The 26365-nt window shown below is 40.6% G+C and overlaps 1 protein-coding gene across 1 annotated transcript in view; it reads right to left on the bottom strand.

Annotated features, from left to right (window-relative positions):
* LOC139392199 (potassium channel subfamily K member 9-like) overlaps positions 1-25257 on the bottom strand; it is a 39144-nt gene extending 13887 nt beyond the window's left edge. Inside the window, exon 1 of the mRNA XM_071139993.1 lies at positions 24657-25257. Coding sequence (XP_070996094.1) covers positions 24657-25257 — 601 coding nt within the window. The remainder of the gene's footprint in view (positions 1-24656) is intronic.
* Positions 25258-26365: the final 1108 nt, after the last annotated feature.

Raw genomic sequence — 26365 nt, 5'->3', positions numbered from 1 at the left:
TAACTAGTCTGATGTTGACAGGTTGTAGTGTTATAAAGGGATTGGTATGATAAATCTCCTGTTGGTAACTAGTCTGATGTTGATAGATTGTAGTGTTATAAAGGTAATGGTAAGATAAATCTCCTGTTGGTAACTAGTCTGATGTTGATAGATTGTAGTGTTGTAGTGTTATAAAGGGATTGGTATGATAAATCTCCTGTTGGTAACTAGTCTGATGTTGATAGATTGTAGTGTTGTAGTGTTATAAAGGGATTGGTATGATAAATCTCCTGTTGGTAACTAGTCTGATGTTGATAGGTTGTAGTGTTATAAAGGTATTGGTATGATAAATCTCCTGTTGGTAACTAGTCTGATGTTGATAGGTTGTAGTGTTATAAAGGTAATGGTATGATAAATCTCCTGTTGGTAACTAGTCTGATGTTGATAGGTTGTAGTGTTATAAAGGTAATGGTATGATAAATCTCTTGTTGGTAACTAGTCTGATGTTGACAGGTTGTAGTGTTATAAAGGGATTGGTATGATAAATCTCCTGTTGGTAACTAGTCTGATGTTGATAGATTGTAGTGTTATAAAGGTATTGGTATGATAAATCTCCTGTTGGTAACTAGTCTGATGTTGACAGGTTGTAGTGTTATAAAGGTAATGGTATGATAAATCTCCTGTTGGTAACTAGTCTGAGGTTGACAGGTTGTAGTGTTATAAAGGTAATGGTATGATAAATCTCCTGTTGGTAACTAGTCTGATGTTGATAGATTGTAGTGTTGTAGTGTTATAAAGGGATTGGTATGATAAATCTCCTGTTGGTAACTAGTCTGATGTTGATAGATTGTAGTGTTGTAGTGTTATAAAGGGATTGGTATGATAAATCTCATGTTGGTAACTAGTCTGATGTTGATAGATTGTAGTGTTATAAAGGGATTGGTATGATAAATCTCCTGTTGGTAACTAGTCTGATGTTGATAGGTTGTAGTGTTATAAAGGTATTGGTATGATAAATCTCCTGTTGGTAACTAGTCTGATTTTGATAGGTTGTAGTGTTATAAAGGTATTGGTATGATAAATCTCCTGTTGGTAACTAGTCTGATGTTGATAGGTTGTAGTGTTATAAAGGGATTGGTATGATAAATCTCCTGTTGGTAACTAGTCTGATGTTGATAGGTTGTAGTGTTATAAAGGTATTGGTATGATAAATCTCCTGTTGGTAACTAGTCTGATGTTGATAGGTTGTAGTGTTATAAAGGGATTGGTATGATAAATCTCCTGTTGGTAACTAGTCTGATGTTGATAGGTTGTAGTGTTATAAAGGTAATGGTATGATAAATCTCCTGTTGGTAACTAGTCTGATGTTGACAGTTTGTAGTGTTATAAAGGGATTGGTATGATAAATCTCCTGTTGGTAACTAGTCTGATGTTGATAGATTGTAGTGTTATAAAGGTATTGGTATGATAAATCTCCTGTTGGTAACTAGTCTGATGTTGACAGGTTGTAGTGTTATAAAGGGATTGGTATGATAAATCTCCTGTTGGTAACTAGTCTGATGTTGATAGGTTGTAGTGTTATAAAGGGATTGGTATGATAAATCTCCTGTTGGTAACTAGTCTGATGTTGATAGGTTGTAGTGTTATAAAGGTATTGGTATGATAAATCTCCTGTTGGTAACTAGTCTGATGTTGATAGGTTGTAGTGTTATAAAGGGATTGGTATGATAAATCTCCTGTTGGTAACTAGTCTGATGTTGATAGGTTGTAGTGTTATAAAGGTATTGGTATGATAAATCTCCTGTTGGTAACTAGTCTGATGTTGATAGGTTGTAGTGTTATAAAGGTAGTGGTATGATAAATCTCCTGTTGGTAACTAGTCTGATGTTGACAGGTTGTAGTGTTATAAAGGTAATGGTATGATAAATCTCCTGTTGGTAACTAGTCTGATGTTGATAGATTGTAGTGTTGTAGTGTTATAAAGGGATTGGTATGATAAATCTCCTGTTGGTAACTAGTCTGATGTTGACAGGTTGTAGTGTTATAAAGGTATTGGTATGATAAATCTCCTGTTGGTAACTAGTCTGATGTTGATAGGTTGTAGTGTTATAAAGGTAATGGGATGATAAATCTCCTGTTGGTAACTAGTCTGATGTTGATAGGTTGTAGTGTTATAAAGGTAATGGTATGATAAATCTCCTGTTGGTAACTAGTCTGATGTTGATAGATTGTAGTGTTGTAGTGTTATAAAGGGATTGGTATGATAAATCTCCTGTTGGTAACTAGTCTGATGTTGACAGGTTGTAGTGTTATAAAGGTATTGGTATGATAAATCTCCTGTTGGTAACTAGTCTGATGTTGATAGATTGTAGTGTTATAAAGGTAATGGTATGATAAATCTCCTGTTGGTAACTAGTCTGATGTTGATAGATTGTAGTGTTATAAAGGTAATGGTATGATACATCTCCTGTTGGTAACTAGTCTGATGTTGATAGGTTGTAGTGTTATAAAGGTATTGGTATGATAAATCTCCTGTTGGTAACTAGTCTGATGTTGATAGGTTGTAGTGTTATAAAGGTAATGGTATGATAAATCTCCTGTTGGTAACTAGTCTGATGTTGATAGGTTGTAGTGTTGTAGTGTTATAAAGGTAATGGTATGATAAATCTCCTGTTGGTAACTAGTCTGATGTTGATAGATTGTAGTGTAGTAGTGTTATAAAGGGATTGGTATGATAAATCTCCTGTTGGTAACTAGTCTGATGTTGACAGGTTGTAGTGTTATAAAGGTATTGGTATGATAAATCTCCTGTTGGTAACTAGTCTGATGTTGACAGGTTGTAGTGTTATAAAGGTATTGGTATGATAAATCTCCTGTTGGTAACTAGTCTGATGTTGATAGGTTGTAGTGTTATAAAGGTATTGGTATGATAAATCTCCTGTTGGTAACTAGTCTGATGTTGATAGGTTGTAGTGTTATAAAGGGATTGGTATGATAAATCTCCTGTTGGTAACTAGTCTGATGTTGATAGATTGTAGTGTTATAAAGGTAATGGTATGATAAATCTCCTGTTGGTAACTAGTCTGATGTTGATAGGTTGTAGTGTTATAAAGGTATTGGTATGATAAATCTCCTGTTGGTAACTAGTCTGATGTTGATAGGTTGCAGTGTTATAAAGGGATTGGTATGATAAATCTCCTGTTGGTAACTAGTCTGATGTTGACAGGTTGTAGTGTTATAAAGGGATTGGTATGATAAATCTCCTGTTGGTAACTAGTCTGATGTTGATAGGTTGTAGTGTTATAAAGGTAATGGTATGATAAATCTCCTGTTGGTAACTAGTCTGATGTTGACAGGTTGTAGTGTTATAAAGGGATTGGTATGATAAATCTCCTGTTGGTAACTAGTCTGATGTTGATAGGTTGTAGTGTTATAAAGGGATTGGTATGATAAATCTCCTGTTGGTAACTAGTCTGATGTTGACAGGTTGTAGTGTTATAAAGGTAATGGTATGATAAATCTCCTGTTGGTAACTAGTCTGATGTTGATAGATTGTAGTGTTGTAGTGTTATAAAGGGATTGGTATGATAAATCTCCTGTTGGTAACTAGTCTGATGTTGACAGGTTGTAGTGTTATAAAGGTATTGGTATGATAAATCTCCTGTTGGTAACTAGTCTGATGTTGACAGGTTGTAGTGTTATAAAGGTATTGGTATGATAAATCTCCTGTTGGTAACTAGTCTGATGTTGATAGGTTGTAGTGTTATAAAGGTATTGGTATGATAAATCTCCTGTTGGTAACTAGTCTGATGTTGATAGGTTGTAGTGTTATAAAGGGATTGGTATGATAAATCTCCTGTTGGTAACTAGTCTGATGTTGATAGATTGTAGTGTTATAAAGGTAATGGTATGATAAATCTCCTGTTGGTAACTAGTCTGATGTTGATAGGTTGTAGTGTTATAAAGGTATTGGTATGATAAATCTCCTGTTGGTAACTAGTCTGATGTTGATAGGTTGCAGTGTTATAAAGGGATTGGTATGATAAATCTCCTGTTGGTAACTAGTCTGATGTTGACAGGTTGTAGTGTTATAAAGGGATTGGTATGATAAATCTCCTGTTGGTAACTAGTCTGATGTTGATAGGTTGTAGTGTTATAAAGGTAATGGTATGATAAATCTCCTGTTGGTAACTAGTCTGATGTTGACAGGTTGTAGTGTTATAAAGGGATTGGTATGATAAATCTCCTGTTGGTAACTAGTCTGATGTTGATAGGTTGTAGTGTTATAAAGGTATTGGTATGATAAATCTCCTGTTGGTAACTAGTCTGATGTTGATAGGTTGTAGTGTTATAAAGGGATTGGTATGATAAATCTCCTGTTGGTAACTAGTCTGATGTTGACAGGTTGTAGTGTTATAAAGGTATTGGTATGATAAATCTCCTGTTGGTAACTAGTCTGATGTTGATAGGTTGTAGTGTTATAAAGGTAATGGTATGATACATCTCCTGTTGGTAACTAGTCTGATGTTGACAGGTTGTAGTGTTATAAAGGTAATGGTATGATACATCTCCTGTTGGTAACTAGTCTGATGTTGACAGGTTGTAGTGTTATAAAGGTAATGGTATGATAAATCTCCTGTTGGTAACTAGTCTGATGTTGATAGATTGTAGTGTTGTAGTGTTATAAAGGGATTGGTATGATAAATCTCCTGTTGGTAACTAGTCTGATGTTGATAGATTGTAGTGTTGTAGTGTTATAAAGGTATTGGTATGATAAATCTCCTGTTGGTAACTAGTCTGATGTTGATAGGTTGTAGTGTTATAAAGGTAATGGTATGATAAATCTCCTGTTGGTAACTAGTCTGATGTTGATAGGTTGTAGTGTTATAAAGGTAATGGTATGGTAAATCTCCTGTTGGTTACTAGTCTGATGTTGATAGGTTGTAGTGTTATAAAGGTATTGGTATGATAAATCTCCTGTTGGTAACTAGTCTGATGTTGATAGGTTGTAGTGTTATAAAAGTATTGGTATGATACATCTCCTGTTGGTAACTAGTCTGATGCTGATAGATTGTAGTGTTGTAGTGTTATAAAGGGATTGGTATGATAAATCTCCTGTTGGTAACTAGTCTGATGTTGATAGGTTGTAGTGTTATAAAGGTATTGGTATGATAAATCTCCTGTTGGTAACTAGTCTGATGTTGATAGGTTGTAGTGTTATAAAAGTATTGGTATGATAAATCTCTTGTTGGTAACTAGTCTGATGTTGACAGGTTGTAGTGTTATAAAGGGATTGGTATGATAAATCTCCACACTTTACCCAACAGGCCCTCCTTAACCAACTGTCGTGGAAAACCAGCTTTTTGCTAGTGGTCTGTGGCCCCCTTTTGACTCTTGGGGCCCGGATCATTAGTCTCTGCCTGGCCCCTGACTTACCCCTGTCTTCTCCAGTTGGAGGGCTGTTCTGCCGGGAGGGAGCTCCGCAAACCAGACAGATACTGCAGAACAGTAACTGCACAGAAGGGAGGGAAGTGCAGTGGAAAGGGTCATAGTACGGCTCTCTTTCTCTCTATTTCTCCTAACTGCATGAATGATAATCACAGTACATAAGCATTCACATGCTGAACATTTGCCAGAATATCAAATCAAGCTTTATTTATATAGCACATTTCAGACATGGATGCAACATAATTCGCTTCACAGGAAAACACGTAAATAAAATGTAAATAAAAACAGATATTTACTACACTCAACATCAGAGGATAAAAAAGCTAAATAATGACAATACAAATTGAAAGATTAAAAAGCACCCCAAAGAAAAGCTGAGCTAAAAATGTGTGTTTTAAGACCACTTATAAATATGTCCACAGTTTTGGCCCTCCCTCAGGTTCCCTGGCAGGCTATTCCAAAGGCTGATGGCATAATAACTAAAAGCTACCTCTCCATGCCTCATGGTCCTGGGCTTTGGGATAGTTAAAAGGCCAGAGGACCTGAGGGACCTACTGGGTACATCACTTTAAAGCATGTCTGACATGTATCGGGGTGCATAATTGTGGACTGATTTAAAAACCAACAGAAGAATCATAAAATGTCGTCTAAAACTCACAGGCAGCCCGGGCAGAGACTTTAAAACCGGTGTAATGTGTCTGGTCTTGGTCAGTACCGGTGCTGCAGCATTCTGAATGTTTTGCAGTTGGCTTTCTGGGGTCGACCAGACAGGAGAGCATTACAGTGGTCAAGCCTGTTTTCAATAAAAGCATGGATGATTCTGTCGGTATTAGCCTGAGAGAGAAGCTGAGAATTTGGTTCAACTTAATTGTAAGTAATAAGTCGCACATTTTTCAAGAAGCTGGAACGTATAACAGGGAACATCTTTCGCATACAGACGCGTTTTATAGTAGGTATTCGTGCTCACGCTGCACACACAGGGTCTAATTCTAAGCTACTGCTCACATTCTACGCTACTGCCCGTTACCTCACACTTCTGGATGTTGTGACTATCACTGTTCACATAGGGCTATTTATAGTTCAGCTTTTTGCACAGTGACATACAAACACATACTCACACTCACACACACACAAGCGATGCCATTCCCTGCTGTGAACTGCAGGGGGAGCTGTGAGCACAGTGTTGATCAACTCTGGGGTTTATTAGGCTATGCAAGCCATGAAAATCCACTGTACTGCAGCCCTTCCGTGTGTGTGTGTGTGTGTGTGTGTGTGTGTGTGTGTGCTCTCTTCTACTACTGTGGCTCTATTGTTTTCCAGCCTCTCGGGACACACCGTTTAGAATCACAGACACCACTTGTAGAGCACAGCATGCTTTAAACCGCCAGAGCAGTTCCTTCTGTGGCGACTGGTAGAGCTGATTTCACTGTTCCCACCACCATGTCTCTGGGGAGAACGTCTACTGTGGTTGTGGTGGGCCAGTCTGCTTTTACAAGGCAAACTGCTGTACCAAACTACTGCCTCTTAATGAACAGAAAAGGTCATTAAGTGAGTGCTTACATTCGTCCTATTTCACACATGTGAATTGGACATTTTTATTGTTTTTTACATAGCCCACTCCCCTGAGACACCCTTGGAAAGCAGGGTCAGAGCCAGGAATCAGCCATTATTGATGGCAGCCCAGGAGCAATTAGGGTTAAGTGCCTTGCTCAAGGGCACATTGACAGATTTTTCACCTAGTCAGCTCAGAGATTTGAACCGGCAACCATTTGGTTACTGGCCCACACCTAACCACTAGGCTACCTGCAGCTCCAGAGATAAGGCATGGATAGGATAGCATAACTACATGAGTCCTCCCATCACATAGATAAACCATATAGGAGGCAACACAGAGCAAAAGTAGTGACAACATCAACACATGGGTAAACAACATGGACATGACACACCACATACACATTTTAGGAGAGGAATGCTTGAGAAGCAGAAGGTAGTGAGCTGAGACCTAGCTGTTAGGCATTGTTGTGGTCTGCTGCTGGCTCACCCGATGAGGTGGGGTGGTCAGAGTGGACCAGGGGAATTAACTTCATGGCTCAATAGCCTACTCGGAACCAGAAGAGGAGCAATGCTTTGGTGGGTCGGGGGCACAGAGCACGGGAGGACTGGAGGCTCAGGACTGGACCTAATGGGCTAAATGTCACAGCTCTTAATGCAGCCACACCCACGGGCCAGGCTACCCCAACCCCCAGATCAGACTGCTATGTAAAGATCTGTAATATTCCAGTTCAGAGAAAGTTCTGTGGGAACATGTTTGGTCAGTAACGATGATGATAATGAATAGAAGGTAGAGTATTGCAGGATTCCTCTCCATCCAATCCCCCCCTGCTGTCTCTGGTTTCTCTCTGGTTAAAGACAGTGATTTAACACTTGAACTCAAGTGTTGGGGAAAACAAGTGTACCTTTTGGCTTGTGTTAGGTGTTATCTCCTGACACGTAAACCAACACTTTAAAGCATCTGGACCAGTACTGAGATGTATGAACAACAAGTAGGAACAACATTGAAAAAATATATTTAATGAATTAATCTTATTCCCTAACAACCCTAGCCTTGAAACCTTCATATTAAAATAACACATCAAATGCCATTAAATGCATAGACTTGTTCTTATCCAACCATACTTATAAAAAATACATTAAAATAAGCAGGAATATTTCAAAACTGTTGCATAACTGGCGTTAAAGGGGTACTGATATTAATAATGCATAAAAAATAAGTCGTCATGTTTACTATATTGATTTATGCACTTTAAATATTGCATTATGCCTTAAAACATATAACGTTTGATATACAGTGCCTTGCAAAAGTATTCACACCCCTTGCATTTCTTCACATTGTATTGTGTTACAAAGTGGGATTCAAATGAATTGAATTGCCATTTTTGTCAACAATCTACACAGAATACTCTGTAATGTCAAAGTGGAAGAAAGATTTAAAGATTAATAAAAATAAAACAATTACTAAAATAAAGTAATTGTGTAAGTATTCAGCTCTCTGAGTCAATACATGTTAGAAACACGTATGGCATTGATTACAGCTGTGAGTCTTCTTAGGTAAGTCAATAAGAGCTTTGCACATGTAGATTGTGCAATATTTTCCCATTATTATTTTCAAGCTCTTGCCATAGATTTTCAAGCAGATTTAAGTCAACTGTAACTTGGCCACTCAGGAAAATTCACTGTCTTCTTGGTAAGCAACTTCAGTGTAGATTTGGCCTTGTGTTGTAGGTTATTCTCCTGCTGAAAGGTGAATTCCTCTCCCAGTCTCTGGTGTAAAGCAGACTGAAGAAGGTTTTCCTCTAGGATTTTGCCTGTGCTTAGTTCCATCCCATTTATTTTTATTCTGAAAAACTCAGAAGTCAAGCATACCCATAACATGATGCAGCCACCACCGTGCTTGAAAATAAGGAGGCAATTAGTCAGTAATGTGTTGTTGGATTCTCCCCAAAAATAAGGCTTTGCATTTAGGCAAAAAAAGTGTATTCCTTTGCTGTGTTTTTTGTTGTTGTTGCAGTATTACTTTATTGTCTTGTTGCATACAACAATTATGTTTTGGAATATTTGTATTCTGTATATTTGTGGTCTTGTCACGCTCTGACCGTAGAGAGCCTTTTTATGTCTCTATTTGGTTTGGTCAGGGTGTGATTTGGGGTGGGCATTCTATGTTTTTGTTTTCTATCATTTTTTGCCAGGTATGGTTCTCAATCAGGGACAGCTGTCTATCGTTGTCTCTGATTGGGAACAATACTTAGGTAGCCCTTTCCCTCCTTTCAGTGTGGGAAGTTAACTTTGTTTGTGGCACATAGCACTTAAGCTTCACGGTCGTTTTTGCATGGTTTTGTCGGAGTCATTCAAAATAAAAGGAATATGTACGCTCACCACCCTGGGCTTTGGTCTACTTCCTTTGACGGCCGTGACAGGTCTTCTTTTCACTCTGTCGTTTAGGTCATTATTGTGGAGTCAATGCAATGTTGTTGACCCATCCTCTGTTGGATCTGTAGCTGTTTTAAAATCACCAATGGCCTCATGGTAACATCCCTGAGCAGGTTCCCACTGTTCCCCGGGCACGAAGACGTGGATGTCGGTTAAGGCAGCCCCCACGCACCTCTCTGATTCAGAGGGGGTGGGTTAAATGCGGGAGACACATTTCAGTTGAATACGTTCAGTTGAATAACTGACTAGGTCTCCCATTTCCCTTTCATTTTCCTTCATTCCAGTCCCGCAGCTCAGTTCAGAAGGACGACTGTATTTTAGATGTGTACGGGTGGTTTAATACATAATCCACAGCATAATTATTATTAACTTGACCATACTTAAAGAGATACTCAACGTCGGATGTGTTATTGTTACCCATCTACCAAATACTTCCCTTCTTTATGAAACATTTGAAAAGCTCTCAGGTCTTTGTAGTTGAATCTGTGCTTGAAATTCAATTCTTGACTGAGGGACCTTACAGATGTTTTATGTATGGGGGACAGAGGAAGGGTTAGTTATAAAGAAATCATGCCAACGCCTATTACACAGTGTGAGTCCATGTAACTTATTATGTCATTTGATAAGCCAAATTCTACTCCTGAAATAATTTAGGCTTGCCTAGTTATGATTTATCCAACACAGAACAACAAAGATCTTTCACTTTGACACTACAAAGTGTTCTTTGTAGATTATTGACAAAACAATTATTTGAATCCCACTTTGTAGCACAATAATGTGAAAAGATCTTAGGGGTTTGAATACTTCTGCAAGGCACTGTATGAACATGCGAACCAGGAAATAAGCTATCAAATTATAGTGTGGCTTTCACAGTTTAAAACTAGGGCTGGAGAACCTAATGAACGTAATGACTCTCATCTGACATTAATTAATGATGCAGAATGACGAAGAATTACAGCAGACCAGAAATATGCAACGTGTAATAAAACAAAACAAACAATAAAAATGTGTAATAATAAAAATACTAATATAAATAATAATATATACATATTAACAAATGTGCAATGATAAATGTCTATTTGAATCAGCAAAAGTACTTCTAGTGATTTGAAGTGTGTTTTGATGAACAGCTGTAAAAAACAAATCCATACTTTGTCCATTGAACTATTTTGTAGCCTAAACAATATATTTATTATAGAAAATGGAAATATAATGTAGAATAAGCTGTATAAGAGCCCAATCACCCCTATCACACCACAGTATGCAGAATGACAAGGTGTTCTGAGGCTTGTTGCAACAAAGTCACTGGTTGGATTGGATAGAACAAAGCCTAAAAGCTAACCCCTCACCAAAAAGTAATGCCATTACCTAGCCCAACACTAGCGCATACTGAAAGTATGTGATTGAAAATACATTGGAGAATATTACATGTAAAAAGTACAAGAAACTCCCCACACAGGTACTCTAGATACCTCCTGTTTTCCGAAGAAAATGTCTGCACAGGCAGTAGCCATTTTGCTACACTTTCTTCACAACCTCTATTTCGCAGACAGTGATGAAGAGAACTATATCTGCTGTAAACTCAGCACAAAGTGAAACACGGGAGGAGCTCTCCTTTGGTAATAGATGTTAGATGCAAGCTGCTCTTTGAACATGGGGGGTGATACTTAAATGAATAGAACATGAAAAATGAGTTTGATGAAACACGCAACACACTGTGCAGCCCACTGTGAGTTTCAAGAGCATCCTCACCATGTGAACATTACACTGAAGGCTCTTAAGACCAGGGGACATATCCACAAAGCATCTCAGACTAGAAAATGTGTGTTAAGTGCTGAGAATAGAGACATTTTACTCCTACTCTTACAGGTAAAAATAAAAGCTATGCATGAAGCCTCTTTAGTCATAAGAGTCCCACCTAGTCGACAGATATTTAGGACACCTCATGAGCTGAGTTACCAGCAGGTATCTTGATAATAGAGAATGCAGTCAGTGGTTCACGCTCTACATGCAATTGCTTTGGAGTTGTTGAAAGAATGTTTTAGAAATGTCTATATGATCAATACATGAGCCCTATTCCACATGATATGCCTACATGATCATGCTTATAACCACATAGGCTAATAAATAATCACATATTTCTCTTTGGATTATATAATTAACCTACATCATGTTATTTCAAGTTATCCCTTTGGAGGGCAACAACACCTTAAAAAATGCCTGAAGTAAAGACGTCTAGGGACTATGATAACATTGATTGTAGTCGATAAAATGATAGACCTTTCAAACATTTTATGCAACATTATCAGCGAGTGATTTGATGCCAACTGTGTCAGAGCGATTTAAAGTTGTTAAACGGGAATGGTGAATGTGTTAAGAACACCGTCCTAATGTTGAGTTTCACCCACCCTTTAACCCTCAAAACAGACTCAAATCGTTGGGGCATGGACTCTACTTGTGACCCGTTTCAGGAAACTAAGCGTATGTCGCAAGTCACGACTTCACAGGAGAGCCGTTTGAACGTAAAAATGTGCAAAATGTGTTTTTGGTCAGAAATGCCATCTCAAAGATGTGAGTTTCACCCTTTTTTCCCCCTCAGAACAGCCTAAGTTCATTGAGGCATCGACTCTACAAGGTGTCGAAAGTGTTCCACAGGGATGCTGGCCCATGTTGACTCCAATGCTTCCCGCAGTTGTGTTCAAGTTGGCTGGATGTCCTTTGGGTGGTGGACCATTCTTGATACACACGGGAAACTGTTGAGAATGTAAACCCAGCAGCTTTGCAGTTCTTTACACAAACCAGTGTGCCTGGCACCTACTACCAGACCCCGTTCACAGGCACTTCAATGTTTTGTCTTGCCCATTCACCCTCTGAATGGATGAACAATACACAATCTGTGACTCAATTGTCTCAAACCTTAAAAATCCTTCTTTAACCCGACTCCTCCCCTTCATCTACACTGATTGAAGTGGATTTAACAAGTGACAACAATAAGGGATCATAGCTTTCACCTAGATTCACCTGGTCAGTCTATGTCATGGAAAGAGCAGGTGTTCCTAATGTTTTGTACACTCAGGTTTTAACAGGATTCCTGAGACCTTTTCTGAGATGCTTTATGGATACGGGCCCAGGAGTCTCTGGGAACTTTCTAGTCCTCAAAGTAATATCGTCTAAACAAAATCTCCAAACAACTGCTGTCAAGACCACACACAAACACACACCTCACCCCACCAAAAATGTGCTGCCACAACCCCATTTGCAGAACTACACACACACACACACCACGCGCACAGACACACACACACACACACACACACACACACACACACACACACACACACACACACACACACACACACACACACACACACACACACACACACACACACACACACACACACACACACACACACACACACACACACACACACAACCAAACAACAATCACTGTCATGACCACACTACCCCATTGACAGAACTCTTCACCAAACGATCTTTGTCAACAGTGGTTGGAGATGACAGCTCCTGAGGCACACACACCCTTCCATATACACACAAACACACACACCGTACACACAAAGTACACACACACATCCCAAACAATCACTGTCAACGTTATGGTCCAGCTGATGTGGCTGTAGGAAATGACAGCTAAGTAGGGAAGGAGGGACAGAGTCCAGCTGTGAAGTGCCTTTGGCTACAGAGAGCTGTCAGTCCAACTGGCAGCAGACAGAAAAGTGAGTGTCCACTGTCATCATTCTCCACACTAGATGCTACCATCACGCTGGCAGACAGATGAGACATAGAGGCCGAAATGGCACCCGGCTCCCTATATTGTGCACTACTTTAAACCAGGGCCGATAGGGAATAGGGTGTATTACACAATACAATGTAGGGAATAGGGTGTATTACACAGTACAATGTAGGGAATAGGGTGTATTACACAATAAAATGTAGGGAATAGGGTGTATTACACAATACAATGTAGGGAATAGGGTGTATTACACAATACAATGTAGGGAATAGGGTGTATTACACAATACAATGTAGGGAATAGGGTGCCATTTCGGATGCAGCCAGAGAATCAGCTGGTGCTGTGTAGCTCCATCAGTCATACAATGGCACATCACCTCTCTCCTGCACAAATTAGCAGCATAGGGTCTATAGTGATATGGCCAAGGTAAACAAGTAATGATTTATATTTTCCCTGTGCTACAGACGGCTATATCGGTCCGCTAATACAGGACTAGTAAAGGCCCAGTGCACTACTTTTGCTGCAGCACCCTCAGCACCCCTACTTCCCGCAGCTATGCTGAGGTCAACTCCACATAGCTCTTAGAAACAAAGGTGCTATCTCGAACCTTAAAGGGTTCTTCATCTGTCCCCAGAAGAGAACCCTTGAAAGAAAATCAACACAGTCTGAGTCACTGTCATTCAACTACACTAGTAGACAAAAGGGTTCCAAAAGGGTTCCAAAAGGGTGCTTTAGCTGTCCACCCACATAGGTGAACCCCTTTCGGTTCCAGGTAGAACCCTTTTTTGTTCCAGGTAGAACCCCTTTGGTTTGCAGGTAGAACCCTTTCAGTTCCAGGTAGAACCATGTGGGTTCCATGTTCTACTTGGAACCAAAAAGCGTTCTACCTGGAACCAAAAAGCGTTCTCCTATGGGAACAGCAAAAGCACCCTTTTGGAACCCTTTTTTCTAAGAGTGTAGTTAATTGACAGTGAATCAGACTGTGCTGATAGTGTTGACAGTGCTTAACCCATGTCTATTGCAGCAACTGTACACAGAACAGACCTTTATAGGTCCAGTAGTTGTTGTTATGGTAGAAAGACGTGGGCAGTGTTTGTATTGGAGAATCTAACTAGTCGTGACACACAACAGCAACACAGCGCTTCAAAGAGCTTATTCCTGGCTCCCATGAAAGCTATTGTTCTGAGAGCAATAAGAATGTCAGTGCACCTGTCCTACGCTCAGGTGTACACACACACACACACGCAGACGCACACACACACACACACACACACACACACAGACACACACACACATCCACACACACACACAAGGCAATGGGAGCTTTTCATCTCACACAGCGTCATCAGCGCTTTAAAGATATTGTTGCCTTGAATGATGTCAATCTATACACACTGTTTTCACACTTAGCTGTAATCCAGTAAGACATCAACAGCTTTTTCAGTTTTGATTGAGCAGTCGCATGTTTCTTGCTCTGAATTAGTGGGAAAGAAATGTAGAAGGCCTATTAGACTAATGCATTTAGTGCCTTTTGAAGATAGTGCTTTGTGACTAATGCTCTGTGTCCATGTCACGTTTCACCAGTGTACCCCATTAACAATTCAAAGGCATGATTTAATCGCAGGCCCGAAATCACTACAGAGAAAAGCTCTAGAAGTGTTTTCCCACCCCAGGATACATACGGGCCCTGGTGGACGTAGCGCAGTAACTAGAGAATAGGGTGTCATTTGGGATGAAGCCTGTAATAACGTGTTACATCACAGCCTCTTTAGTAACCTGTGCTTATTCCATCACTGTACTGTATTCCCTGAACTGTACATGACAGACTCAGCAAGTCAGAACCCAGTTCTGCAAGACATGGGGCTTTTCACGTCTGGGTCTACTTTCTGCCCACCACAGGACTGTGTTAGCCTGTAAAACTAAAACGTATTCTGTGCAGCTAATGCAAGGCCTTAGGTCTCTGGTGAACTAGTCATAAGAGTGTGTTTCACCATCGGAACCACATCCATTACAAAAGCACCCTTTGCCTATGCAGTCTTTCTTCACACGCTGATGTACAGAGCCAAGAAAAGTCTTCACTTTCCGAGCAATTAGTCAGAGGAATTAGTGGAATCAACCCCCAAGCCAATGTGGACAGAGTGGAAACGTGAATTAGACCTGCAAACAGAAGCAGAATCACCACGACGACATGGCACGCAGCGTCTCCACGGCAACAACCAGAGTTCTAACTCAGCTACAGCTGTTCTCATATGCGCTCATCTCACCTCAGCTTCTAAATCTGGACGATCACAAGCTATTTATAGATTACTAGCAGTTAGCAGTGTTGGTGGCCATGGTGATGATGATGATGATGGTGATGATGACTTTGTTTGAATATCAACTGTAGTTAAAGTTGTCAAGTTCAGAGAATCATTCTTGTTTCTGATTTGTTTTTATTACACCCAATGAGCAGAGCCAGATTCCTACAGTAAAGCCTTTGTTGTTCTCTCTCGAATGACTTCTCAACATCAATTTGACAGTATGACAGTTCTGTATCCAGAGTTGTGGGTATCAACTTTCTTTGTTCACCTATGTTGTGCATGCACACACACACACACACACACACACACACACACACACACACTGTACAGAAAAAACCTCACAAATCGAGTTGTTTCAACTAATTATTATTAAGGGACTGGCTTTTTTACTAAACTTGTCGGTCAAAGTGTTACATAAATTTAAAAAAAAGGTTTTGGCCCAAACTTAGCTCCAACCTAAGAAAATGTGGGCAAAAATTATGTCAACATAAAATGATGTGTTTGCTCAATTTGTCTCATATGTTAATTCAACCCCAGAACATGTTGGCATGTTACCTAAAAAAGGCTGTGTAACTAGTTACACACACAGTGCTTTTAACATAGTGTTTTCAACTTACATATTTGACATACATGATTACATTGTGCGTGTTAATTTATACAATAATTAGTATTCAACATGTTTTCACCTGGGATTTGAACTCAAAACCTCTCGGTTTATGGCATCCCGACCTTCCTGCTACACCACCATGTCTCTATCAGTTAATGTGTTAAAACTTAATATGACTATTCTCTCATCATTGATTTGATTGACTTAATTCAGCAATTGTAGGTTTTCTGTATAGTTGTCTAATGTTACTGGGTCATATTACTCTGTTTAATGTTACTCCTTAATCACTTTTAAACATGAAATAGTTTTTATTGAGATTTACTTTGAAGTGCAAAGCGCAATACCATTGAAATCAGGCATTGACACAGACATGGTGGTGTGGGAGGAAGAATGGAATACTGCGCTCAAGAGATTGTGAGTTCTAATCCCAGGTGAGAACTTCTGTGTGTAACTAGTTCCACAGCTTTTTTTTGTTGCTGGTAAAATGCCAAAATAATAATTTCTATTTGAATTAACATATGAGACAAATTGAGCAAACATAATTTAAGTTGACTTACCTTTTCTCAAGTTGGAGCCAACTAAACAAAGAAAAGGCTGTGCGCACACACACACACACACACACACACACACACACACACACACTCTGAGAGGTTCCCGAGGTTCATTCTGCCCTTCTGATGTCTATCCAGCCGGCACTAACACCTACAGCCAACATTATCAGTCTTGTGTACATAACATTCACCATTTGTGTTTAGGTTGTTTTTTTAACCCCTCACATGGCAAGCCGTTAGTGTTTTTTAACCCCTCACATGGCAAGCCGTTAGTGTTTTTTAACCCCTCACATGGCAAGCCGTTAGTGTTTTTTAACCCCTCACATGGCAAGCCGTTAGTGTTTTTTAACCCCTCACATGGCAAGCCGTTAGTGTTTTTTAACCCCTCACATGGCAAGCCGTTAGTGTCAAGTCAAGTGACTCATCCTACTGCTGAATGTGTTGATGGAAAAACAAATAGTTTGTTTCTTTATCTGAATTTGGAACGTGTCTCTTACAGTGCAATAACCTCTGTATAATTGAATTTCCATAACTATTATGTAGATAGGCTATAGCAAGATGTATTCATTGGAGAATATTTTTAACATGTTAGTGTTATTCAAACATAACAGGCAACTAACCCCTTCCCCATCTGTTGAAACCAGAAAAGCATGAGCCATGGGCTGAGTATGAGCCAGGTCAGGTGGACTCATTATGACTCAAGCCATCAATACACTCTACAGCCATACATAGCCATGGGCTGATCCACTGATGAAACACTTAGTACAATAATAAAAGTATAGGCTGTACATGTAATCTCACTGTACTGGCCTGGGTCCTTTACTACATTACAGACGGTAAAAAAAAATAGTTTTACAAAAGAAAAGGATGTTGTGTTCAAACTGTTGACCTCTGTTTTCATGAGGCACAGTCCTCCTCATATCATTTACTTTCCTATGGGATGTCTCAGTCTGCACCTAAGGCAGGGGTGTCAAACAAACAGCCTGCGGGCCGGATCCAGCCCAGGAGGGGTTCCAATCAGGCCCGAGGGTGGTTAGAGTAGAAACAAAATAAAAAGACTCAACATGCTATAAAATGACTAAAACCGTTATCTATGCACAATCATTATCATGACCTAGGCCTATGGAATTGCATGCCTTGCTTGTGCGCATGCGAGTGTTTGTAGGCTATGTTACCTTCATTCTCCACGCCATTCCACAAGGTGGAATGCATCCCCAGAAATATTTTCTACTTCTTCTGGATTGTAGGAAAACATACGGTACTTTCTGAAAGGCTCATGGGTTATGATATACTTTATAATGCATCGGTAAGTGGAGCTGCTTTCTGTAGCCTCTGTAAAGCAGGCTGTGTTGAACAGGTTTCACTGGACCTTTAACGTGATGTAACGGACGCTCAGAACGTTTTGATGGAAAAAAAACAAATAGTTTGTCAAAACGGCTACATTGTCGCTTACATCCATATAAACTCTTTCTTTATGGAACGCATCTCTTACAGTGTAAGTACCAGGCAAAAGCAATTGTATATCATTAGTTTTCTATACCTACCTCTCTAGATACACTGTAAAAACCAAGTGTTAAGAATCTGAACACTTTTCTGTAACACTTTTTAAACGCACATTTAGAATGTCAAAGAAAACGCGTCACAGTGTTTAGATTGTAAACACCAGAACATGTTTATTCGTTGTAACACTTTTTAAACACATGCACACCTTTATACAACACTTAACACTGTGTTGTTTTAACAGGGTGTAAAGCAGTATTTACATATTTCCCAGCATGTCTTTTGTGTGGAATGTGCGAGATGTGCGAGACCCACCCATGACTGTGTTTATTAGTGACACAGACATGATTGTTGCATTCAATAAATTATATTTCTGAAGCCTTCTTCAAGTGACTGCCTAATTGAATGTATTTCAATTAAAAATAAACCCTTTAATGACCATATATTATATATTTAATGAGGCCTTTAGTTATGGCCTAGTTATCCTCGACATTATGGTCTACAAATCCTGGCTCATGGGCCACATCAGACCTGCAAGTCACAATATGCTGGTTTGTGAAGTGATTAGAGAGAGGATATCCAACCATTTGAATATGTTATAACCCACAACTTGCACTCAGAGTGACTGCTATGGTGAAGGACTTAATAAACAAGACTACCTAAACCATCTAAACTGGAACAACCATCCTTAAAGATTTTATTAGTGAGGCCTCCCGGGTGGCGCAGTGGTTAAGGGCGCTGTACTGCAGCACCAACTGCGACCGGGAGGTCCGTGGGACGACGCACATGGAGGGGTTGGCCGGTAGGGATATCCTTGTCTCATCGCACACCAGCGACTCCTGTGGCGGGCCGGGCGCAGTGCACGCTAACCAAGGTTGCCAGGTGCACGGTGTTTCCTCCCACACATTGGTGCGGCTGGCTTCCGGGTTGGATGCGCGCTGTGTTAAGAAGCAGTGCGGCTTGGTTGGGTTGTGTATCGGAGGACGCATGACTTTCAACCTTCGTCTCTCCCGAGCCCGTATGGGAGTTGTAGCGATGAGACAAGATAGTAGCAATTGGATACCACGAAATTGGATACCACAGTAAACAATTGGATACCACGAAATTGGGGAGAAAACGGGGTAAAATTAAAATAAAAGAAAAAAGAAAAAATATTTGATTAGTTTAGTTTAGAAAAATGTAAGTGATTTATTTCTGTATAGTATACGATCAATCAATCAATGTGCATGAGGACACAGATACAGTCTTAAAATAAACTATTCTAAATATCAATCTGCAACAAAGCATGCTGGGAAATATGATAATGGCATGCTGGGAAATATGATAACGGGGCCCCTCCCACATCTTTGAAGTCAGCACAGTCGAGTAACAACAATACCATGCGATTGAAAGATTTCTTGAATCAAATGTCCTGTTCAGTTGTGCTGACATGTAGGTAAGGTGACAGACATTCCTAACACTGATCTGAATAAAAGGCATCTATTTATAATGACCAAATGCACTCTAAACAGGACTATGGGAAAGTACACACTAGTGTTTAAAATCTGAACACTTAGGAGATTTAGGGGTTCTCTTGGTTGGAAGTTGACTGGAAAAGGTTGACTGTCATATTTCATCTTGCATTGTAAATGCCTGTGTTAAGATGAGAACACCTATTGGCAAATCTAAATGCCTAGTGTTTAAATTTAAACACTGACGTTTAGGTTATAAATGTGTCACATGTTTCATGTGTCCACATCATTAAGGAATTATCATGGTCCACACATGATTAAAAAAAAAGTTATATAGCTGCACCATTGAGAGCATCACGACTGGCTGCATCAACACATGGTATGGCAAATGCTCGGCATCCGACACCAAGGTGCTACAGAGGGTAGTGCGTACGGCCCAGTACATCACTTGGGCCGAGCTTCCTGACACCCAGGACCTCTATACCAGGTGGCGTCAGACGAAGGCCCTACACATGTTCTACAACTCCAGCCACCCAACTCTCTGCTACCACACAGCAAGCGGTACCGATGCACCAAGTCTGGAAACAACAGGAGCCTGAACAGCTTCTACCCCGAAGCCATAAGACTGCTAAATAGGTAGTTAAATAGTTAACCAATAGCTACCTGGACTGTCTGCATTGACCCTTTTTGCACTAACTCTTTTGACTCATCACATCCGCTGCTGTTAATGTTTATTATCTATCCTGTTGCATAGTCACTTTATCCCTACCTATATGTACATATCTACCTCAATCACCTTGCACCCCTGCACATGGACTCGGTACTGGTACCCTGTGAATATAGCCAATGGTTACTCATTGTGTATTTATTCCTTGTGTTAATATTTATCTATTTTTCTATTATTTATATTTATTTTTCCATCTCCATTGCTGGGAAGGGCCGTAATTGAACATTTCAATGTTAATCTACACCTGTTGTTTACAATGTATATGAAAAATACAATTTGATATGATGGTTATACAGTGTAGGCTATAGCAAGATTGGAATAATATCTGATTCATGGGAGAATGTATGTTTAAACATGTCTGCATTATTCAAACATAACAGGCACCTAACCCCTTCACCATCTGTTGAAACCAGGAAAGCACATATGAGCCAGGGCAGGTAAACTCATTATAACTCAAGCAGAGACAATCTACAGCCAAACATAAACCATGTTAACCAGGTGATAATGCCAGGAGCTGTTCTTTCAGGGCTACAGCACTTATAGCTCATGGGGAAGCGCAGTCTCAATATGTCACTGCTGAAAACAGTGGTATTAAATCCACTACTGTAGGCTGTAATTCAATTGTGATTTTGAACATGTATCCTAAGTTATATAAGCTGACAAACAAACAACGTAAATATGGCCAAACTCTAAAGGGATCGTTTCACATTCAAATGGACAAATAAACCAATAGACCTGAACAGTCCATTATACATGTAGCTACAACACTAAAAGCACATTAAAATGCATGTGCTTTTAGTGTTGTCAGCTGCTGTAACATACACAATACAATGGAAGCATACTATGGTCATGTTCACTCTCCAGTAGTCATTTAAGGGTTGCTAGGCACATCTGAAGACATGCCTAGTGCATTATGTTATGTGCCCGTGTTGAATAATATCATGTGTAGATGGTGTCCATAATGGAGAAGGTGTCCCCCCCACCTCTCTGCTTCAGAGGGGATGGGTTAAATGCCCCTTTCCCTAATGTAGGTCTAAAGCCCACCCACTCTGGTCTTTGATACAGTTTAATCAGAAGTTGCTTGGGGGAAATGAATGTTGGTTGTTATCTCCAAAACAGAAACGTTTCAGGAATTGGAAAACAATGTATATATTTCCCCATTAACGAAAATACAATTCTGAAACTTCAGATGCTATTTTGAAAATATGTTCTTGGTCCTAGAGTCATGAAATGTTCCGAGTACATTGAGGGGAGTTACTCCTTTCAATAAATGTTTTTAGAAAATGTATTTGCGAGGTTTACATCAGACAGCAACGTATTTCAAAAACAAATAATAAAACATTCACTCTTAATTTTCGAGTAATGTAGGCCTAAAAAGGGTTCATGTCTTCGTGTTATTAAACTTGTTACGGGTCCCTATGTTACCCAGGTCTGATCGACAGGTTAAATATGTCTATACTAACATAAATGTCTCTGTACGTCCATGAAGTCATGTAGGCCTACCAGTGTACTAAATGTGAACCTTTAGTACAGAAACATTGCGTGCAACGTTGTGTGCCTACTCTATGTGTAGAAACAATGCTGTGTGCCTCCTCTCTGTGTAGAAACAATGCTCTCTAATCTACTGCCTGTATTTTTCTGGTCCTTCACAAAGACCATTATGATTTTGTCTTGTTTTATGGAAATGCTGATTCACCTTAAAAACGATTGTTTGCTTAAAGACATTTCCATATTATGGCGGAGATCAAATCCAGCTAGACCTTTCACTGTAATGTTGGCAATACCACTTCAATCAAGAAACTAGCATGTTCATTGAGGCCCTAAGCTAAATAAAGGCCATGCAAATGCCAACATTAAAGGCACCAGGCTACTCTGAATATGTGCTAAAGTTGTAGGCCTAAAGCCTACAGTACGCCTGTTGACTCCGTTGGTATTTTCTACATGAATATCCTATAGCATATATACTGTACATCTGTGTTTGTATGTTTTCTTCTATCGAAGTGGATATACCTCAGGATACAAGGAGGACAAGGATCTGATCGTTTGGCCGAGAAAGGGTTATGGGCGTTTTATTCGGCCTGCTTGGAATAATTATGTATGGCCAGCTGGTGTAAGGCCAGCTGCAGATCATCCCTCATGATGTGGTTGTTGGCAGCGCAGCTCACAGGAGCTAGAGGAGCTGTCCTTTCAGCACCACGTGCAGCGCAGCTCACAAGAGCTAGAGGAGCTGTCCTTTCAGCACCATGTGCAGCGCAGCTCACAGGAGCTAGAGGAGCTGTCCTTTTCAGCACCACGTGCAGCGCAGCTCACAAGAGCTAGAGGAGCTGTCCTTTCAGCACCATGTGCAGCGCAGCTCACAGGAGCTAGAGGAGCTGTCCTTTCAGCACCATGTGCAGCGCAGCTCACAGGAGCTAGAGGAGCTGTCCTTTCAGCACCACGTGCAGCGCAGCTCACAAGAGCTAGAGGAGCTGTCCTTTCAGCACCATGTGCAGCGCAGCTCACAGGAGCTAGAGGAGCTGTCCTTTTCAGCACCACGTGCAGCGCAGCTCACAAGAGCTAGAGGAGCTGTCCTTTCAGCACCATGTGCAGCGCAGCTCACAGGAGCTAGAGGAGCTGTCCTTTCAGCACCATGTGCAGCGCAGCTCACAGGAGCTAGAGGAGCTGTCCTTTCAGCACCATGTGCAGCGCAGCTCATGTTCAAGCTGCAGCAACAGCTGATGGAACGAACTTCAGTTAAGGTTACATGCACACAATCATAGGAAGATGGGAGGTTTTTTGGGGGGAGGGGTGGGGGGGGGGGGGGGTGGACTAGTATAGGCCCAGCGCACTACTTTTGTGAAAGACTGTTTTATTATTTTTTAAGTAAGATAATTTGTATTCATTTTATTTTTTAAATTTTTTTCAAGGAGTGCTGCAGCACCCTCAGCACCGCTACTTCCCGTCAATGCACACAATAATGCCATTATTATTGCCTGTCAGGTTAATATAATAGTTTGTTTAAAACGTTTACATGCTTTGCAAAAATAACGATTTCCCCAATAATCCTGTTTACATGGACACATCTGAAAGCAGGCTACTGATGAGACATTTGATAATTGCAGAACATCGCCAAACAATATAAACATTCTACCACAGTGACCATGTTATTTTTGCAAAGACTATTTGATTCTGAGTTCAGACATAAGATGAATACTTTTCCGAACTCACTTAATGGTGCTTGCACATGCGCAGATCAAATTGACCGCTGGGACGTCAATTAACCTGTTTACATATCATAATAATTCGAAAGATTGCTCAGAAAACCAGGTGTTTTAATCGGTGTATGCTTACTTCGTTTATGACCTTACACTGATTAAGATAAGCAGAGTAAGGTGTTTACACACAGTACATACCTAATGCAATATTCGGCCTTCTGCCATAATCAGTTTAATGTCGAGTGTTTAGTGTGAATGTAAACATATTGATGCCTCCACAGTTTTTTAGATAGTGTTGACATGTTATCAATCACAGCATTTTGTAACCTACCACTTGCATGGTCTGCCATTAAATCATGGATTAAAACATGTTGTCTACGGGGGTAACCAATGCAGATGCAGCAACAGTCGTGCAGTTGAAATCATTGTACATGTAGGCTTATCATTATTTGGTTTCCAAAAATGTGGTCAAGCCTATCTCAGTGGCGTGGTAGGCCACTCCTACTTTGATGGTGCATTGTGGTACTCGAGGGAATGGTTGCATACATAGTAGCCTAGAGGACTGCTTTTCGTGTAGGCTATTGATCTTTTCTCATTAAATTGATGAGCTGCTGAAATCTATAATGGAAATTGTCAGTTTATCTAGATAGACAGACACATTATGTTGTTGATACTGATTGTAGTGATGCCTTTTGTTTCCTGATCTATAAAGTTGATGTGCAGAAACATTGTACACAGGTGGCATTTTACTGTTATTGCGTCATCACTTGGTTTCGCCTGTTAACATACCGGAGTTATTTAGCGAAAACCACATTTTACCTACTTTTCTAAAACAATTGATGTTGCATAAGGGACAGGTTTTAAGGGTTAATACCGGGTAGTGGGTATAGACTACCTGTTGCTGGACTAAGTTTAGTGAAACACATCTCTGCATAATGCTGTGTTGACTTTAATTCGTTGTGCTATATAGTGTTGTAAGTGATATAGTAACTATTTAAATTGTAGCCTACTAACCACTTAACATCCACGGCCCATGACTGTGATTAAGCTGTAGACTACACTTTAAATCTCCGCATGAATTACATTATATTGACACAGTGGTTGTGCGTAATGCTGGTACGCAATTAAATCTCCATGGACTGTAGACTGCAGACTCACCTATGGTGGTGATGACTGTGATGGCAAAGTAAAAAGATCCCGCAAATTTCCACTGAACTCCGGCCCTGTGGGGCTCGGCCTCCATAATGATTGTCTCCAGTTTGCGGTAGTCGTCCTCGCTAATGTTGTATTTCCCTTGGAGACGCTTCTCCTCTGCCTCCAGCTGTTCTTTCTCCCGCATCTCGAAGTCTGACTCCAGGGCATCGAACACTGCGGCCCCGACCAGCAGGTACGTGAACGTGCAGATGATCAGGGACAAGGTCCGCACGTTCTGCCGCTTCATGACCACCAGGAACCGGCGAGTGAGGGGCTCATGTCCCCTCCGATCCCCCGGGAAGGCTGCGCAGCAATCGGGAAAGCGTTGGCAGCGGCTGAAAGAGGAGGGACAGACTGGCGCGTGTTGGTGACTGTGGGTGCGGTGGACAGAAGAGCAGTAGTGGAGACTGCTATGTGTGTGATCCCTGTAACAGGTCCCAAAATCCTGCTCCGGGTTCGCAGAGAGACACAGGAGACTGCTCGATCGCCGGGACCACGAGCCCTGCAGCCTAGACACTCTGCGCAAAACCTGCCCAAACCAAGTCCTCCAAGCGCGTAGTGCCATCAACAAGCAGCTGCTAGATTTCTCTGTTGTCTTCTTATCGAAAAGTCAACGGGTTTTTTTCCGAATTCAATTTAACACATATGGCAAAATAATGTTCGATTATTTTTGTTGTGAATCTGTAAATGCTTGATGCGGTATTTGCTCTTCTGTCAAAATCTTCCTGGAAGATTTAAAGAGAAATTAACCGATCCAACAGAGGTTGGATGCGGGTGAAGCATAGGCTATTTTCGCATTTGCTCCCAGTAAGTTTCAGTGAGCAGCAACCTGTTCATATCGCTACCTCATCTTAAGTGTCAGGCTATTTTTAACAACGAACCATCCCCCCCATTTGTACATAATCAATTGACTGTGTGGAATCCAGAAATACAGCTCAGAAATATAAGACATCGCCAGAAGTCATTTCCATTTGATTCACAATGTGTTGTGCTGAGTCCTCGATAAGATACACGAGGAGAGGAACACAGCGCAGGATCCGAGAGAAAAAAAGTATACTCACTCACTTGATTCGCGCTCTGGGGATCTAAACCCAGGCAAAACTCAACAAAGATCTAACACTGTGCACAGCGTAATTCCTTTCCATTGCGGAATTATTCACTACCGATTCCTTTCCTCATATCGGATCATATTGCCATGAATTATGGTAAAGATAAAACTATCCCAAAACGGTGACTGGAAGGGACACTCGTCATCAATAAATCTACATTAACTACAGGTTTCATTTCTAATGTTCCCTTCTTAGAATAGTGCCGTGGGGTTCTGCCTCAGGACAAACGTGCATTGTCACTGTATAACCTTCTCTAGAAACCCGGAGCAGGCAAACCCGAAATACCGGTATAGCCTGGTGCATGTCTCCTGTTAGGCGCGTGGTGACTACCGGCTCAGCTGAGCCCACCAAGTGCTCTCCAGGCCGGAGCTGATTTCTCCGCGGGCTTCCAATTATCTGGAGTTAAATTAGAAAAAGTTTCGGGTTTTCCTCGTTAGTAGAAGTTACTCGAGGCCATCAATTAACGCTAGAGAGAGAGAAGCACTTTGATGATGAAGCTGAACACTGCGTGTCCTCACAGGCTACGGATGCTGAGTGTGTGGAATCTCCTGTCAGAAGTGTGGC

The sequence above is a fragment of the Oncorhynchus clarkii genome, chromosome 32 (genome assembly GCF_045791955.1).
Source record: "Oncorhynchus clarkii lewisi isolate Uvic-CL-2024 chromosome 32, UVic_Ocla_1.0, whole genome shotgun sequence".
NCBI lineage: Eukaryota > Metazoa > Chordata > Actinopteri > Salmoniformes > Salmonidae > Oncorhynchus > Oncorhynchus clarkii.
Note: the sequence above shows the minus strand (reverse complement) of the source record. Positions and strands in the feature narration are given on the sequence as shown.